The sequence below is a fragment of the Cavia porcellus genome, unplaced genomic scaffold (genome assembly GCF_034190915.1).
Source record: "Cavia porcellus strain 051 isolate PalLab524CR breed Dunkin Hartley unplaced genomic scaffold, mCavPor4.1 scaffold_12, whole genome shotgun sequence".
NCBI lineage: Eukaryota > Metazoa > Chordata > Mammalia > Rodentia > Caviidae > Cavia > Cavia porcellus.
Genome location: NW_026947495.1, coordinates 15,102,339 through 15,120,484, shown reverse-complemented (window position 1 = coordinate 15,120,484; position 18,146 = coordinate 15,102,339). Strand labels below are relative to the sequence as shown.

The window sequence follows — 18,146 nt, the reverse complement described above, 5'->3', positions numbered from 1 at the left end:
CCTTGAATTGTTTTTTCTATTCTAGGTCTCTTCTGGTTCCAAATGAATTTTTAGGATTGCTTTCTCTACCTTTGTGAGGTAGGCTGTTGGAATTTTTAAAATCTGAGATTGCATTCAATCTGTGCAAGTTTCTGTTGCTATTACCAACTTTTGTGTGCGTATTATGAGATTCTACTGCCCAAGTTTTTGGAATACAAAATGGCACATATGTCTGAGGTACACAGGCAAAAATCCCAAAACAAACAACAAAAACTCTCCTTTTTGTAAAAGTTACTAAAATTCTTTTTTTCGCCAGCAACCTAGCCATGTGAGGATCAAGTCAGACAAGGTATTTAAAAGCCACCAGTAACTACTATTGTTAAATTGTGGGAGGGGGATCATAGTACTGGGATCAAGACGAAACATTTGGTTCCCAGCTTTAACACCTAGCTACACGAGACCTCAGAAAGGTCAATTTCTGTTACTAGTTACTTATCAGGTAACTTCACAAGACACGAGAATAAAACATCTTTCACGTACAGTTCACGATAATACATGGATGGCACAAAGGAGGCAGTGAACTATCATTTGGTTGATAAGAGTCTCCCTAATTTATTTAGAAAGCACATTATACACATTTACAGATAGGCGCATGGAATAACTCTTAAAGGACAAAACACTTTTACAGTGCTGGCCTCAGGGAAGGGAAATTAGGTGTAAGTAAAAGAGAAACCTTCCCACCATGTCACACGTTTAAAAATCAGTTTAACTAAAAGCCAGAAATATACAGACACATTAAAATTAAAGGAATGCACATAAGAGGATAATTTCACTCCCAATTCATCCCTTTCTCACAGTCCTACACGCAGTTTTATTTCCCTGAGTATCTTCTGCGTGTAAGAATGCACCGACCCCCTCCTTCTACATGTAGATTCCATTTTTTCTACATTCTTCTGCATCCAGCTTTTCACGCATACACTCCAGCTACGAAGCAGTCTCTCCCCACCTGCTGGGAACAGAAGCTAAACACACAAGTAATGGGGGCTACAACCGCCCGCCCCGCCCCCCTCAGGCCCACGTGTGCTCTCAAGGCCCTCTTCCGGGGTTGTTCTTGGTGAGGCCTATTTAGAAGAACTAGTCCAAAGCCCCGCCCACTCTCCTCTCGCAGGCGTCAGGACGTCTGCTTTTGCACGGTATTCCGCGCGCGGCGCCTCAGGCAGTGCGCTAGACAGCCCTGTCTACAGCGCGCCGGGGGCCTCGGAGGACCCTAGCGACAGCTGTGGCGTAGAGCCGGGTGGACGCAGCGGTGGCGGTCGTAGGGATTGACTGCGCCGGTATCCTGCGGAACGCGATTCTTTGGTAGCCCTTGCCACACTGGCTGACTGCTTTCTACCTGGCGCCATGTCTGTGAGCGAAATCTTCGTAGAACTGCAGGGCTTTTTGGCTGCCGAGCAGGACATCCGAGAGGCGAGCCTCCTCCCTCCCATCCCCTTTCCCTCTCCCTTCCGAGCTGGGCCGCTCCGCCTGGCCCTCCTCCGTCGCTCTGTCTCGAGCGGTGGGGACGCCTCCGAGGGTGGTTTGCTTCCTCTCTAGTTGCAGGTTAGGGCACCTTTCCGCTCCCGCCCCCAGTTCTGCTTTTCGTCCTGGTTCTGTGTCCGGGTCTTGGCTTCTCAGCATCATTTGCCTCATGTGAATGTCAGTTTTCTTCCTTTCAGCACTTCTATGTCGAAGATTCGGATAGTGCGTGGGACTCAGCCAATGCACATTTCCTGTATTTGTTGTTGCTATCTTGAGAGAACGTCCGACTCCCCTCTTTAAACTCTCCCTTGGCTTTCTTTCTCAAAGTAGATAAAATACAGACTATCATGTAGTCCACAAGATTTCTTTCCAGTCTCATTTTCCTCTTGGATATGCATGTGTACAAAGGAATGTATTGATGTTTTGTTACTGAACTGTTCACCTCCTTTTCGTTCCTCTAGTGCTGTAAATAGTTTTCTGTCTCAGGATTCTTGCACTGTCTGTTTCTTGGAATTTGCTTCTTTCTTGTGCTTTTCCTCATCTCATATTCGTCCCCTTTATCTCGCAACTGAAATGGCTTCTTCTGTTATATTTCCTAGTAGCACGTTAATTTTTAAAATTTTTTTTGGCATGTTCATTTCTCAAGAAATTTTACAATTACTTTGAAAAGATGTCTGTCTTCCCTATTACATGCTAAGGTGCCAGAGGAAAGGAACCATCTGTTTGGTTCCCCAGTATTTATACTGTGCCAAGCACATAAATAAGCTCCTTGAGTATCTGTAAAATGAGTTAATGAAAAATACTCAACCTTTGTATTGCATTTAACTATAACAGTGCATTCGTATGATTATGTATTCTAGTCATTGTAGGTTCTAGTTGGATAATTGGGATGGGTAAGTGGCTAGTACCCGTCAAAGGCTACGAGGAGAATCTTAAGGGTTTTAAGTGACTTTCAGAAGGTTTCACAGAGAAAGGAAGTGGAAAAATCAGGATTTAAGCCAGTTTTTTTAAAAAATGGGGGTTTGAATGTATATGAATGTGGCAGATTAAATGTACTATCTAGAGAGATTGGTATGAGTGTGTGATAATGAATATGTTGACTTTATCTGATTTTAAATTTTAATTTTTTTCTAGGAAATCCGAAAAGTTGTACAGAGTTTAGAACAAACAGCTCGAGAGATTTTAACTCTACTGCAAGGGGTCCATCAGGGTGCTGGGTTTCAGGACAGTAAGTTCTTTGAGTTTGAAGACTTTTATCCAATTTATCCATCTCTTATTTGAATTCTTTCCAGAAGACATACCTAGTTTAAATCATTTTATTATGATAAATGTTGATTATGTTTATAGTAAGAAAAACTGGAGATGTAGTGGTTTAATCATTTTATAGTTTTATAATATTGTTCATGTTTGGATTTTCCAGGTGTAATTTAAATAGTGATGATTTATATTGTGATGGAATTCTATTGACATTAATTATTTAATAGTTTTTGCATATCTAGCAGCTTTATTTGGTATTTGTGTGTATGTGTGCATGTGTGTGTGTGTGCATGTGTGTGTGTGTTTGAAGTCTGGCTGTGTTGTTTAGACTGGTCTCGAACTCCTGGGATCAAGTGATTTTCCTATCACAGCTTCCTAAGCAGGTGTGTACATGCCTTTGTACCCAGCATGTGTGTTTGAATCCAACCTTCTCATAGCTGAATAACTGTTACATGCATGTGTAGATACGAGATGGCCAGTATAAATGCTGTCTGATGAGTTTTCAGTCAGCCTCTTGAGTGAGAGTGAGATGTCAAGTTTAGACATAACACCTGTGCTTTAAGATATATAAGCATAGCTGAAAAAAGTAAAATTATTTTCAGATGGAAAGGAATACAGCTGACAGATGCCAGAAGCAAGTCATTTATTTAGTGATGTGGAGATGGTTGACTTGATAGAGAATAATTTTAAAAGCAAATTTCAACCAAATGTGAGAGCTAGAAGAAGTCCAATTTTAGGTATCTTCTGAGAGCTGAATAAAAACAGCAACTGTTATACAGCCCCTTAATGATGGGGTTATTTATGACATCTCCCAAATTACCAGTGCCTTTATTAACACACACCCTTTCAGCAAGTTTTTATTTTTTAGTACAGTTAGTCAGTAGGGAAATTAGGTATAGTCTTTCAACAACCAAGTTATGTGTGTGTGATTGTGAGATTTTTTTTTAAAAAGTTGATTAATTTCTAGGTGAACTACAATATTTAGTAAGAGCTGTATTTGAAATTTACTAAGGTTTTAATTATTATGTTTGATTACCTTTCGTGATCAGTTCCAAAGAGGTGTTTGAAAGCTCGAGAACATTTTGGCACAGTAAAAACACATTTAACATCATTGAAGACCAAGTTCCCTGCTGAACAGTATTACAGGTTTGTAAGAAAAATAGCATTATTTTGTAATGTTAGGTGATTGCTTATCACTAGGTAAAAATCTCTGTAGAAGAAATGATATAAAGAAGCATGCTGATAATGGTGGTGACAAAATTGATAATTTTATTCTCCATTTTTGAAAAAAATTTAAGGAACATATTACTTTGCAATGAAAAAGTGACTAAGAAAAAAATTTTGTTTGACATGAAGTTTTTTTTTTTTAATTAAATTTTTTGGTATATTATAAAAAATGACTACTTTCATTTCAAGGACTTGTATCTGCACATGATATCTCAATTCCTCTTTTTTTTTTTCCCCTAGTCTTATCTCTTATTCGCTTATCCTCCCTTAATGCCTCTTCCTCTCATTTACAAAGCTTTGTTTCTATTTCTGCCTCTTTTCTCTTTTTTTTTTCTTTTCTTTTACACTTCTCCTTCCCTCACCCTTGTTTCCTTTCCTAACTGAGCATTTTCTTCATATTTCATAATATCTAGTGTGCATTCTGGTCCCTATTTACACTTTGGGTTTCTCATACCTTTGAAACAATACAGTATTTACATGTGTATTCAATTTGTCTCACTTTATAGTATCAGGATTCATCTATTTACCTATAAATGTCTCATGTTTATTCTTCATGGCTGAGTAATACTTTGTAGTATAAAAAACCTTACATCTTCTTTATTCATTCATTGATTGATAGGCATTTGGGTTGTTTCCAAGAGTTAGCTATTACAAACTATGGTGCTGTAAACATGGGTGAGCATACATTGCTGTGGTATGATTCTTTTAACTCTTTTGTACTAAGTAGAGGAATAACTTGGTTAAATGGAACCTTTAGTCCTAGTTTTGTGAGGAATGTCTATACTTGATTTCCACTGTGATTGTACCAGTCTACAGTCCCACCAGCAGTGGTGAAGGGTTCCTTTTTCTCCACAGCCCTACCAGCATTTCTTATTGGTTGATTTTTTTTTTTTTATATCGGGGATCGAACTCATGACCTCACACCTGCCAGGCAGGCCCTTATGCCACTGAGCTAAATCCCCCGGCGTGTAAAAGCTTTTTAATAAGATGAGATCCCAGTTGTTGATTCTCTGTTAGTATTTCCTTTGTGGTCTGAGTTTCATTCATGAAGTCTTTGCCTGCCCCAGTATCTTTAAGAGTTCTACCTATTTTATCTTCTAGTAGATTGAGTGTTTCTGTCTTGATTTTTGTTGTTGTTGTTGTTTTTTTTTTTAATCGGTACCGGGGATCGAACTCACGACCACACACTTGCAAGGCAGGTGCTTATGCCGCTGAGCTAAATCCCCAGCCCCTTGTTGTTTTTTGAGGCAGGGTCTTGCTATGTATTTCAGGCTTGAACTTGGTATATAGGTGAGTGTCTTCAAACTTATGGTGATCCTCTTGCCGCAGCCTCCCAAATGCTAGGATTAAAGGCATATGCAACCACATATGACTTGTTTTGATATTTAGATCTTTGATCTATTTTGATTTTAGTTTAATGAATGATGAGGGAGATGGATTTACTTTTTGTCTTCAGCATGTGGAAAGCCAGTTTTTCCAGCACCCTTTTTTAAAAATTAACTTTATTGGTACAAATTTAGATATACATAATGATCACTTTCATTAGAGGAAGTTTGCTTTTATAGATGATATTTCTTGATTCTTCTTTTTCCTCAGCCCTCTTTCCCTTCAATCCCTCCTCCCCTCCTTATTTATAAGAGCTTCATTTCTATTTCCTTCCTTTTATTCTTTTTGCCCTCTTTCTTCCTTTCCCCTTCCTTCATCCCTAGTTTCCTTTCCCATTTGAATATTTTGTTCCTATTTCCCAGTATCCTTATACATTTTGGTCCTTACTTACCCTTTCAGTTTCTCTCACCAGAGAAACAATGTGATATTTAAACATGTGTGTCCAGTTTATTTCACTCAAGAGTATGGGCTCTTTTTTTTTTTTCCCTTTCTCTTCCTTTTTTTCCCCCTCCCCTCTTCCTAGTTCCCTATTCTTTTGAACAGTTTTTTCCTGTTTCACAATATGTTTTATACACTTTAGTCCTTATTTACATATTCAGTGTCTCGTATCAGAGAAATGATCTGATATTTACACATTTGAGTCTGATTTTTTTCACTTTAAATTAAAATGTGTGGTCTCAAGGTGCATCCATTTGCCTAGAAATGTCTCGAGTTTATGCTTTTCATGGCTGAGTAGTATTCCATTGTATAAAAAACCATATCCTTTTTTTATCTATTCCTTGGTTCATGGGCATTTTGGTGTTTCTAAGATTTAGCTGTTGTAGACTGTCCAGTACCTTTTATTAAAAAGAATATCTTCCAGTGAAGTTATTTGGCCACTTTGTCAAAGATAAGGTGACTGAGTGTGTTTTTGGAGTTTTTCCTGCATCTTCTAGTCTGTTCCACTGATCCTTGTTTTTTTTTTTTTTTTTTTTTGCCAGTACCATGCTGTTTTTATCACAATAGCATTATAATATAGTTTAAAAATCAGGGTTTATGATTTCTTTGTTTGGCCTTTGTAGCCCAGAATTGTGTTTTCTATTCTAGGTCTCTTCTGGTTCCAAATGAATTTTAGGATTGTTTTCTCTAATTCTGTGAAGTATGCTAATGGTATTTTGATTTGGATTGCATTAAATCTGTATGACAGCTTTGGGAGTGTGGATATTTTCACTGTTGGTTCTTCCAACTCAAGAACAAGGGATACCTTTTCATTTTATAATACCATCTTTGATTTCTTCTTTCAGAGCACTGTAGTTCTCAGTGTAAAGATATTTTACTTCCTTTGTTAGTATGATTCTGAATTTTTTTCATTTTTGGTTGATGCTAAGACAGGTGTTGTTTTCCTAATTTCTCTTGTGCCTGTACAGGAATAGTACTGATTTTTGAGTGTTGGCATTGTATCCAGGTATGCCACTGAATTTGTTTATCAAATCTTAACAGTCCTTTTGTAAAGTTGCAGGGTCTTCTATTTAGAGTATTATGTCATCGGCAAATAATGATAGTTTAACTTACTCCTTTCCTATCTTTATTCGCTTGCTTTCTCTTATCTAATTGCTGTAATATTTCTAAAATTATATTGAATGGGAGTCATGGTAGTGAACATCTTTGGCTTGTTCCTGATTTCAGAGTGACAACTTTGTTTCTGATTATTTCGTATGATGTTAGCTGTTGATTTGTCATAGATAGCTTTTATCAATTGAGTTAAAGACCATCTATTCTCATTTTCTGTATGTTTTTTTTACCATAAATGGGTGTTGGATTTTGTCAAATGCTTTTCTGTGTCTATTGAGGTAGGATCTGTTGTTTGAAGATAAAATTTTAGAATATCTCAGATTTCCTATGCAATTGAGTGAACTATGCATATGCTATAAAGCAGTGACAGTGAACCTTTTAGAGGTTTCTGTGATAACAAAGACCTTTTTTGTGGCACATTACCAGAGGTTTTCCCCAGCTGCTATAAAGTTATGAGATTAGTTGGCAGTATATATATACATATAAGTTGGGGTTTTTTATTTTTATTTTGTGTGTGTGTATGTGTGTGTGTGCGTGTGTGCGTGCGCGTGTGTGCACAGGTGATTGAACCTAGGGTCTTGTACAATTTTAAGCAAGTACTCTACCTTTGAACTACATCCCTAGGCATTTTTTAACTTTTATTTGGAGTTAGTGTCTCACTAAGTTGCCTAGGCCAGACTCTAACTTGCAAGTACTCTTACTTTACAGTCCTGAGTAGATTGAATTTCAGGCATGCACTATGCCTGGCTGTCTAGCTGAGGTTTACCTCAAAGATGGAATTTTGCTGCCATGGCACATACAGTACTTAGAAAATGTTTTATGCTATATCATTGAGTCTGTAACACCATCAATTTTAAGTTTATGTCATGACTTTATATACTAGTAGAAAATAAAAAAATGTTGCTAAATATCTGGACTTTGTAGATGCTTAACTAGGGAAAACTGAGCACTGATGAACTATGATAAATTATTTGTTTTCTTACTAAAAAAGATGTTCATTTAAGATACATGTTTGTTTAATGTAAGATGTGTATTGTGGTAGATAATATTACTTTACAAGAAAATACTTTAGGGCTGGGGTTGACAAACCACTGGTTGCCCACTGTGTCTGAGAGCTAAGGATTCCTATCACATTTTAAGTGTTTGTTAAGAGAAAAACAAGTAAGAATATGTGACAGAGTGAAAGCAGCTTGCAAAGTCTGAAGTGTTTGCTGCTTACCCTTTATAGACAAAGTTTGCTGGCCCTTCCTGTAAAATAATGACTGAAGTGCGGAAAAGCAAGATAGTTGAACTAGTGAGTTCTTCAGAGACCGTCTGTTGTGGGAGTCGCATACAGGTTGGCCTCTGGCTAGATTTGCTCTCAGAAGTTAGTTTGATCTTTAATGTATTGAGAAATTATTTTGAATATATTACATTTGAAATCAGGAGGCATTGTACAAGATTCCTATTCCCTTTGTCAGACTATTAGTTCAGAGATCAGAGAGCTGAGTTTTCTTTTTTTTCTTAAATGGAGTGTTGCTATGTCGCCTAGACTGGTCTTGAGCCCCCTAGGTTTGTGTGCCTTCCACTTGAACCTGCTAGCTCTGAGATTACAAGCACTTACCTTGCTGATAAGCAGTACCCTAGGAATCCAAAGTATTGTGTGTGCAAACTGTCTGTTAATCAAGATTTTCTTAATATTCTAAACTCAAAGTATAGAAATAAGTTAGATGTTGAGGCTTATATACAGTTGTAGATGGCATTAGTCTTCACTTACAAAGTTTATTTTTCTCCAAGCAATATTGTTACTGTTTTTTTTTTTTGGTCTTTTTCCTTTTTATCAAACTCACGACTGCCTGCTTGCAAGGCAGGCACTTATGCCGCTGAGCTAAATCCCCAGCCCCCAATATTGTTACTCTTACAGATCAAACTTCCTAAGCACATTACCCTGTCACTCATAATCTTTAATGGTAAATTTTTATAATCATCAAAATTGGATCGTGCTTCTCATTGTTACTGATAAATAAATGTTACCAATTTAAACTTGTAAAATTTTATACATAATCGATTTAGTATATTTGAATGTATTATTGCTTTTACATGTTTTATGTAGCAGGATGTCACATACAATTTTATTTGGAAGTATTCCATTTCCAAGCTGTTTAGATATGATTGTATTAAACCTGTCTTTAAAGGTCCCAAACTTCACCATGTAAACGCACTTACTGTCCTGCAGGTTTCATGAGCACTGGAGGTTTGTGTTGCAGCGCTTGGTCTTCTTGGCAGCATTTGTTGTATATTTGGAAACAGAAACACTAGTGACCCGAGAAGCAGTTACAGAAATTCTTGGCAGTAAGTGTTTTTATTGGTGGGATCAAAAATCAGGCATGATAGTTTATTTTTTGGTGGGAGGAGTTGTTGCTTATACTTTTTATTAAAACAAATAAAAACTAAATAGAAAACTTGTTTCTTGAAAACACCAAATCTTAAATAGTAGCTTGTTCATTTATACGTGGGTGCTTTTTTTAATTTTAAATTTAAGTTTAAACAATTTCAAATGGTGTGGTGCACATACCTGAAATCCTAGCACATGGGAGGCTGAGGCAGGAGGACCTCAGCAAGTTTAAGACCAGCTTTGGCTACATAGGGGGTTCAAAGCTAGGCTCAACTACAGTGAAACCCTATCTCAAAGTCCCTCCTCCTGAATTCTAGCATATAGAAAAGTTGAAAGAATCATATAGCAAACACCTAATTGTAGCTTAGACTCACTACTTGTTAGCAGTTGGCAAGCTTCTCAGTTTTCATGTGTGTCTCCATAACCATTTGGAAAAGAGTGCAGATTTCATAACTTCTTTTGAAAATGCTTTAGTGTGTGTTTTCGAACAAGAAGTATGTTCTCTGATGTAACTTGATATTCTTGCTGGTATTTGTTTTTTTTTTTTTTTTTTGTCTTTTTTCTTTTTATCGGTACCGGGGATCGAACTCATGACTGCCTGCTTGCAAGGCAGGCGCTTATGCCGCTGAGCTAAACCTCCAGCCCCCTGGTATTAGTTTTTGAAAGGAAGTTTTGGAAGTAAAAATTAAATTTTGGTAAATGCTTGCAAAATCTGCAGTGAGGTGTACTTGCCAAGGGTGTGGACATTTTAAGAATCCAGTAAAGATTTATCCTTTCTTTACTTTGTGATTTTTTTGGGTATTTTTAGGAGACAAGGTCTTGCTATGTCTTCTCTTACTTCAAAAGAACTTTTATTTGTATGTGTGTACATGCATGTATATTTGAACTTACATAAATATGTATTTGTATTCTTAGGCTTATAAATTGCATTCACATTGTGACTTCATCTTTGATATTTTTTAGTTGAACCAGATCGGGAGAAAGGTTTTCATCTGGATGTAGAAGATTATCTCTCAGGAGTTTTAATTCTTGCTAGCGAACTGGTAAGACAGTCAGCAATTTGCTGCTTGCTTTCTTAATCTTAGTTCTTTTTTTAAAATGAATATTAAAACTTAGGAAGCCTTAATTCTTTTTTAAGCTATCAGTCATGTGGTGGTCATTTAGTCATTGGCTGTACTCTGTTATGGTTTATTAGAAAGAAATGCTTGTTCAAATGATGAAACAACTGTGTGATTAATAAATTGCATTTTACTAAAAATTACTAATACGTCATTTTATTTATTTTTTTTTGTGGGATCAGCGTTTGAACTGAGGGCCTTGCACGTGCTAGGCATGTGTTCCACCATGGAGTTATATACATCCCAGTCCTTTTTAATTTGTTTTAAATTTTGAGACAGTCTCACTGTTGCTGTGTTAGCTTTCCTGTTGAAACTTAGAGGAGGAGAGGTTTCTTTTGACTCACAGTTTCACTGGGTTCAGTCCAGGGTTGACCAGCTCCAAAGCAGAAATGGCATGATGGAAGAACCTGGTCGAGGAAAGCTGCTCTCATCATTAGAGTCAGGCAGCAGAGAGAAAAGGGGAAAGCCAGAGATGAGCATATGCCCTTTTGTGTCTGCCCCCAGGGACCAGGCCTTTCTATGCCAGGTCCTTTGAGGTCCTGCTTTTGAATAGCAAAGTGAGCCCTGAATGTATCAGTGGACTGATTCATTGATGAATACAGTACGTCACAATCTGTCATCTTTTAGGAACCCCACATTTGAACTGGAGACTTGCAGGGGACATTTTAGATCTGAATCATAGCAGTTGTCCTGGCTAGGCTTGAACTTGTTCATCTTCTTGCTTCAGTCTCCCAGGTAGCTGGGATTCCATGAATGCACCTCTGCCTGGCTCTAACGTGTGAAGTTTTAAAAGTTGATGGTTCCTTTCTTCTTAATGCAGTGATAGCATGTATTCCCAGGACTGTGTTATCATGTAAGGGTTTTAGAGAACAGTTAATTTATATAATGGTGTAAGTATTATCCTTTATAAGTTGTTCTTATTCTCGATTCCCTTAGTTTCTCTTAGGTAATTTTTCTATGAAAATAATCTAAGAATAAGGAAAACTCAGAGTTTTGAGACTTAAAGTTTGAGTATTTGGAAGAGACTGTTCAGTGGCTAAAATGAACATGTTACACTGTCTGGATCTATACAAAGTGTACCTAGTCTTGCTCAAGCAAAAGCAATCCAGGGCTAGTATAATACTGCTTTGAGTTTTGGCCTTTGTATCCTTTTAGCTTGTAGATTCTTTCTCATGTGCCATAACTTGCTGTAGCTCTTTATGTCATCATTACAGACAGTAGTAAAGAAATTAGGTAAAAAGGTGGACCTTCTCACTTTAAGGATGTTTGTTTGAAGCTTCACACACAGCTCACATGTGACAGTCTAGTGCCTTGAGGCCAAGGATGTAGCTGAGGGACAGAGTGCTTGCTTAGCACGTGCAAGGCCCTGAGTCCCATCTCCAGCATCGCAACAGCAACCCCAAGAATTCTAGTGCCTTGTTGGTAGGGCAGGAAGAAGTGGAGTCTATTGGGGCAGGCATGTATGGTGAAAATTTGAGGAATTGGAACTGAAGATGGTGAGGAGAAGTGATGCTTCGGTCCACTGGCAGGCTATACCACTTGCCTGAGGCCTGTTGGAGACACCTGACCGTTAAACTTGAATTCTAACACTTCGGCAGGGTAAGGGAGGTGTCTTTAACACCACATGTGCTGTGACTGTATGAAATGGGTACTTTAGGGAAGCCTGAAAGAGTGAGGAAAGGGGGCATTTTTGAGTTGGATCTTGAAATTAGTCTTAACTATTGTTCTAGAGAGTGTTGAACTGAATTAATTTTAGCTTATTTTCCTGTCTCTCGTCCAGTGATTTTAGGTGACTGGAGTTGTAGCTCAGCAGATGGGCTCTAGAAATGTGATCATGTGACCTAGATTTGAAAAGTTAGAACTGTTGTGATCACCACAACAGAACTGTCATTTCTTTCTTGAGTACATTAGCTGATGAGTTGACTCTTGATAATTTAACACTGTTTTTTTTGATACTGGGTACCAGGGATCGAACTTGTGACCTTGTTCTTGCCAGGCAGGTGCTTATATCACTGAGCTGAATTTAACACATTTTATTGTACAGTAGCCAGTTTAAGGCATTAGAGAAATTTTAGAAGACATTAATCATACTAAACCTGTATTTGGCAGGCTATGTTTCCTTCCATAAAAGTCTTCAGAGAAGCTTCCATTTCTGTCTGTGCTTGCATGTCTGAGCTGAAAGCATCAGAGTGGCTGTCAAGGCCTGATGTTCTAGTTATTGTGACTCAGGGATGATCTAAGGGGGAGCCACGTTGTAATGCCCATCTTTCTTTTCCTGTGCAGTCAAGACTGTCTGTCAACAGTGTGACTGCGGGGGACTACTCCCGGCCTCTCCACATCTCTACCTTCATCAATGAGCTGGATTCCGGTTTCCGCCTTCTCAACCTCAAAAACGACTCTCTGAGGAAGCGTTATGACGGCTTGAAGTATGATGTGAAGAAAGTAGAGGAGGTGGTTTATGATCTCTCCATCCGGGGCTTCAATAAGGAAACAGCAGCAGCTTGTGTTGAAAAATAGGAGGCTCCCCCTGCTCCTGGCCTTGCTGACCCAGCAGTTGCCAGGGATGGGTGAGCACAGAGTGCCTCTTTCTGTAGTTAGGATGCCCAGTTGCTAAGCACTGCGCTTTATTTTCTTAACCAGTTGTGTGCTATGAGTACCAGAATTGAAACACTTTTTTGGGAGTTAAAATTAGCCTTTACATGGACAGAATTTCCATTGTTGTTTTGGTGAATTTGCTCTGTAATTTGTTGTATTTCAGTTCTGTCAAAAAGTGTAAATGTTGGTCTCTTGGTAAAGTCCTTTTTTTCTTGCTTACCCTGACTGTTGATGTACTGATTGAGAAGTTAATGTGTCGTTTGTGATTCTTCCAGAAGAGACACTTGATATTTTCTATATTCAGGTTAACCATCCATTCCCAGGTGTAGCCTGGATGTAGTATAAAAATTAAAAAGGGTAGTTGACAAACAAAGAAAGCATACTTTTTTCTTCCTTATTTTAAGCTTTGTGAGTAAATCAGATGTTGAATTTTTTGCAAAGGGAATTATAGGCTAGGTTCTTTTTCACTGCCATCAAAATATAAAAGATTAAATTACAAAGTCAAGCTCCCGCAGATTATTTTGGAACTTTTTTGTATTAAAGGATTTAGTAACATCTTACTTGGTTATTCCAGGTGGGGAGTAAGGCTTAGTGTTTTAAAACATCTTTGCTTTCTGATGTTGCCTTAACATTCTGCTATTGTAGCAATTAAACTTAGTCTTCACACACATTTTGAACTGACAATGTGATATACTGTTAATCTATGAAACCTTTTTCCTAGCAGCCCTCTAGATTTGGTCTGGGACTGTAAAGTTATCCACATATGTTAATTAGCAATACCTCAGTGAGAGTGTTGTTAAAGAAAACTGTTATGATTGGTCTTGAAAAAAGATAAAACATCAGCTTAAGAAATTGGTGCCCCATTTTTCTCCCCACTTTTAGATAATAATGAGTCCTTGCCGTGTAGCACTTGCTGTTGAATTGAAATTACTAAAATGGTGATTTACGCTGGGTTGTTGCTCAGTGGCACATCACTTACATTACCATGCCCAAGGCCCTAGGTTCAAGCTCTACTCTTGAGCATGCAATGGACATCCACACCTGCATATGCATGTGTACATACACACACACACACACACACACACACAAATGGTGACTTAATTCACAGTAGTTTGTTGACACTCTGAAAGGAAGTTTCTGGTGTTTTCAAAATAATACAAAGGGTTTAAAACTATTAGGTAACTATTTGTTACCTAATACCAGTTTGGGCTTCCCGTTTGTGCAGTGGGATCTTTGGCATTGCTTTCATAACTTTTACCACACCAAGTTAAGGGCTGATTGCATTTTTCATCATGAGAAAAGGAGTTGAAATAAGGCATGAGTAGTTTTGCCCTTCTGGGCTTTAGAATAATTTTTTTGATTTCTTTTTGTGGAGTTTGTAGAAAGCCAAGATGTTAGGTTGTAAAAAATGCTTAGGGTGCTTGCTTAAAATGTACAGTAATAGTATTGCCTGGTTTGAACATAAAATAATACTTTCATGATCAGTTACAGGCAGTAAAGGTTCCTACCAGAAGTTGTGGATTTTGCGGGAGGGAGGACTGGTGGGATGGGGTCTTGCTCTGTTGTCCAGGCTGTTCTTGAACCTCTGGACTTAAGCCACCTTTTGTCTCGGACTTCTGAGCAGCTGCATCTCTAGAGGCATACCACCTTGCCTGGCTCCTGAAATTTCAGTTTTAATCCACTTTTAAGTGGAACGCATTCTGGTCTTCTGCTCCATTTGAGAATTTAGAAGTGTCATGTTTACAATTAATGAGTTGTGTTCAATGCTGGCTTGTAAAGCGATAAAATACTTTTTTTTTTTTTTTTGTCTTTGTAAGTGTACCACTGTGAGAACATTTCTGTGTGAAGAATAAATTTTGACTTTTTTTGAGGCTGAAAACCCAAGAATGATAAGCATGTGTTGTGGTGTAATAGTTACTCTAACCAAAGGATGCTGGCCACTCTCGAGCAGTTTAGTATAAAGTGCAGGGGACGGCTGTCTTGGTTAGGGACTACATTGGATTGGGGAAGCTTTTGAGCTGAATGTGTTGAGGTACTGTGCTGTTTCACACAGCAGAATTAACTTCTTCCTTTGTAGTGCCACAGACTGACCTCTGGGACTTGTGCATGGTAAGCGTATGTTCTACCCCAAGCTACATTCCCAGTCCCTAGAATTACTTTTTTCAGTTTTAGAAATCAAATAGGTTAGAGGAAGTAGAGGTGAAGGAGGGGATGTTTTCTCATGGGTTCAGTTATAAGAAGAAAATTAGATATAAGTATTTGGTGGAATTTGTTTTGTATTAAATCATAACACAAGTAATTAAAGACAGCTTCATCAGTGTTTTGAGACCTTTGTTGAACAGGTGGCTAAAGACACGAGACACCATAAAGGTTGCTATGGACCAAGTTTCATAATTGTGTGCTCACCAATTACACCTTTCTTGTTTCTTGATCTGGACTGAACTGTTTGTTTTGGATAGAGCATCACTGCCATGTCTGTTACTAAAGAATGACATTTCTTGAGCCCGATACAATTTTTCTTAGTGTACAGTATAATAAACATTAAATAAGCAGAAATAGTCTAGAAAGTAACAGCAAATGATTAAGGCAGGTAGAGTTGGCAGGGCTGCCTGATTGAGGACAGTGAGGGAGAATGGTGACTGAAGTCCCTGCCAGGTTGCCCACTGCATGAAGAAGTGCTGCTGTTAACTGAGGTGGGAAATGGAGGAGGAAATGTGATGCCGCAGCAGCTGGATGCGTGGATTGTGCGATGCCTAGGAGCAGGTAGGTGAGAACGTCCCAAGTGGTAAGTTCTCCCGGGAGACTAAAAGGTAAGCATGGTTTAACCAGGTGGGTAGCGGGAGTAGAGTGCATCAGGAAAGAGGCAGAGGAAGGATTGGAGAGCTTGGCAGACAAAGCAAAGGGTGAAGAGTGGCTTGTCAGAGACCAGCACAATAAGAAGTCTTAGGAAGATTTTTGAATGAGGTTTAAAATCATAGTTTCACGTTATCTAGGCTCAGCCATTGCCATTGTTGATTGTGGTTGGAGGGAAGGAGCTCTGGAGATTTTTGCACACCTTCAGGTTTAGAATTGACACATCACTCTCACAATGCTTTGCGCAGACAGATATGGCCCTATTAAGCACAGTAAGAATGGTAATTTCATGTTTGGCTTTTTAAGAAACTACTAACCTATTTCCCAAAGTGACTGCACCATTTTGTATTCCTACAATGATGTATGAGGAGTCCTGTAAATTAAAATTCAAGACAGTAATAGATGAGATATAATGATAGTACTAATTGCTAAGTTAATGATTGCTACAGGAATTTAGGATATACGGTATAGCTTGATCTAGTTCGTAAAAGAAGTAGGAGTTAGAAAAACATGAAACTAGGGAGAAAGTCATTGTGGGAGGATAGAATATTGAAACCAAAGCAGGAACATATTTAATGAGGATGGAAATATCACTCATTGTAATGCAGGGAAAAATCTAGTAAGGTCAGATTGTTAAGATTTAGAAATTCCTAAATTGAGAGGTTGGGGAGTATGGATTTCAAATGGTAGACTTTGGAGGACAGTGTAAGAAGCAGGGAGGAGCCAGACAGCCCTCAACTTGGATCCTGTCTGTGTCAGTGGGGAGAGACCCTGGGCTGGGAGCAGTGTAAGCAAACTCTAGCTCTTGGGTAAAAAGGGTCAAGTTGTATAGCTGGTGATGGGCATGACAGAAGCATAGCTATGGCATTGGGTCTTTCTGTCTGATAAGTTGTTAGACCCAGACCAAAACAACCGAGTGATCCTTTTGGCTTTACTTCCTGTATCCCCAGATTAACTTCAAAGCCACCAGGGATGGGTTGGATGGTTCTTTTCCTTTGTCTGTGTCTTAGAGAGTTCGGCCATCAGTGTTTCTGGAACAGGTGCTAGTGTGGACAGCAGTGGGGAGCCAGCAGGAGTGCTGTTTGGGAGGAGGGTTGTGTGGCCAGAGTCAACTTTTCCTGCCTTATGTGCAGCCCTACCCCTCCAAAAACAAGGATATCACTTTCTGTTGTTTTAACAAAAGTTACCAAATGTGTGCTTGGGTTCCTTGTGTCATCAAGCAGCCCAACCTCTCTTTAAACTGAACACTATGGAAATACTTCCCCAGATACCTTCACTGAGGAGAAACAAAAACAGTTGGCACAAGCATTTTTGGGCTAAGAACATAACTTTGGTTTCAATCCCAAGTTTAAAAATATACTTTTGTAGGAGGGAGGGAGTAATTGATACTGCCTGGTATTCTGTTAAAGGGGTAGTAAGGGGTGGTAGAGACACTTTGGAGGATATTTGACAAGTGTTTTATTAAAAATTACTGAATTAGAAAATTGGGAAATTATAAAATAGTAAAGATACATTTTGACATTGTTACTTAAATATAATACTGATTTTTTGGGGAGGGTATGAGGAATTAAACTCGGGACCTCACACTTGCCAGACTGGTACTGCACCACTGAGCTATATTCCTGACAATACTGATTTAAGAACTTTTTGAGATACTTATGGATTCTACTCACTTTGATCAGAATATTTTCATCTACTGCCTGTGAACTGCTTGTGTGAATACCCCTTTTCTTTGAAGATCTCCTCTAAGGTGAAGGGGATGCATTGGTTTCCAGTTTTTAGCAAGCTCCTTGGAGGCACTCGGTTCTATAATCAAGCTCCGTGTGCCCCTTAGCAGCACGTGTACACTGCCCCTTATGTGGAAGGCTGGCATTAATGAAGTAAACATACAATTGGATATTCCTATGAAAGTAGGAAAAATTGCTACTTTCTGATTTTTGCATTTATCATGGTGTTTAACTCTTGAAGCTTCACCTGTTCTGTGTGACCCATTCTGTGTGACCATTGGATGAATGAAGAAAGTCCCCAGCAATTTCACTTCTTCTTCAGTCAGCCCATCCTCTCTGCTGTGACTTGCTCATGCTGATCAGAATTTCCTAACCTCGAATGCATGGCAGTCCCTCTGCCTTAGCCTCCCAAGTGCTGGGATTGCAGGTGTGTGCTGCCAAGTGCAGTGCCCTGTCCTTGAATTCTGATCCCTTCTTGGAGTCTTCAGTGCTAGGAGTTCAAAACTGATCCTGGGCTGAAGACAGTGGCACATACTTGTAACCCCAGCTACCAAGATGGCT

At 38.7% G+C, this 18,146-nt stretch overlaps 1 protein-coding gene across 3 annotated transcripts; it reads left to right on the top strand.

The window, feature by feature from the left end:
* The first annotated feature begins 1,208 nt into the window (after positions 1-1,208).
* On the top strand, positions 1,209-13,224 carry Tsn (translin). 3 transcript variants are annotated; one of them, XM_013142606.3, is made up of 6 exons: positions 1,224-1,386; positions 2,632-2,725; positions 3,804-3,900; positions 9,134-9,249; positions 10,256-10,335; positions 12,694-13,224. In XM_013142606.3, the coding sequence occupies exons 1-6, from the start codon at positions 1,381-1,383 to the stop codon at positions 12,925-12,927; spliced, it is 627 nt and encodes a 208-aa protein (XP_012998060.1). In that variant the 5' UTR covers positions 1,224-1,380; the 3' UTR covers positions 12,928-13,224. The 3 variants fall into 3 exon arrangements, with proteins under 3 accessions (XP_005007781.1, XP_012998060.1, XP_003478797.1); XM_003478749.5 differs by having other exon boundaries at positions 1,224-1,446; XM_005007724.4 differs by lacking the exon at positions 10,256-10,335 and having other exon boundaries at positions 1,209-1,446; positions 12,694-12,767.
* The last annotated feature ends 4,922 nt before the right edge of the window (positions 13,225-18,146 follow it).

Excerpts from the sequence above, each read along its gene's own strand:
- Tsn (XM_003478749.5), top strand. The coding sequence starts at position 1,381 with ATGTCTGTGAGCGAAATCTTCGTAGAACTGCAGGGCTTTTTGGCTGCC. Across the intron at positions 1,447-2,631 it reads CCGAGCAGGACATCCGAGAG|GAAATCCGAAAAGTTGTACA; the intron begins GCGAGCCTCCTC and ends ATTTTTTTCTAG. Across the intron at positions 9,250-10,255 it reads AGTTACAGAAATTCTTGGCA|TTGAACCAGATCGGGAGAAA; the intron begins GTAAGTGTTTTT and ends GATATTTTTTAG.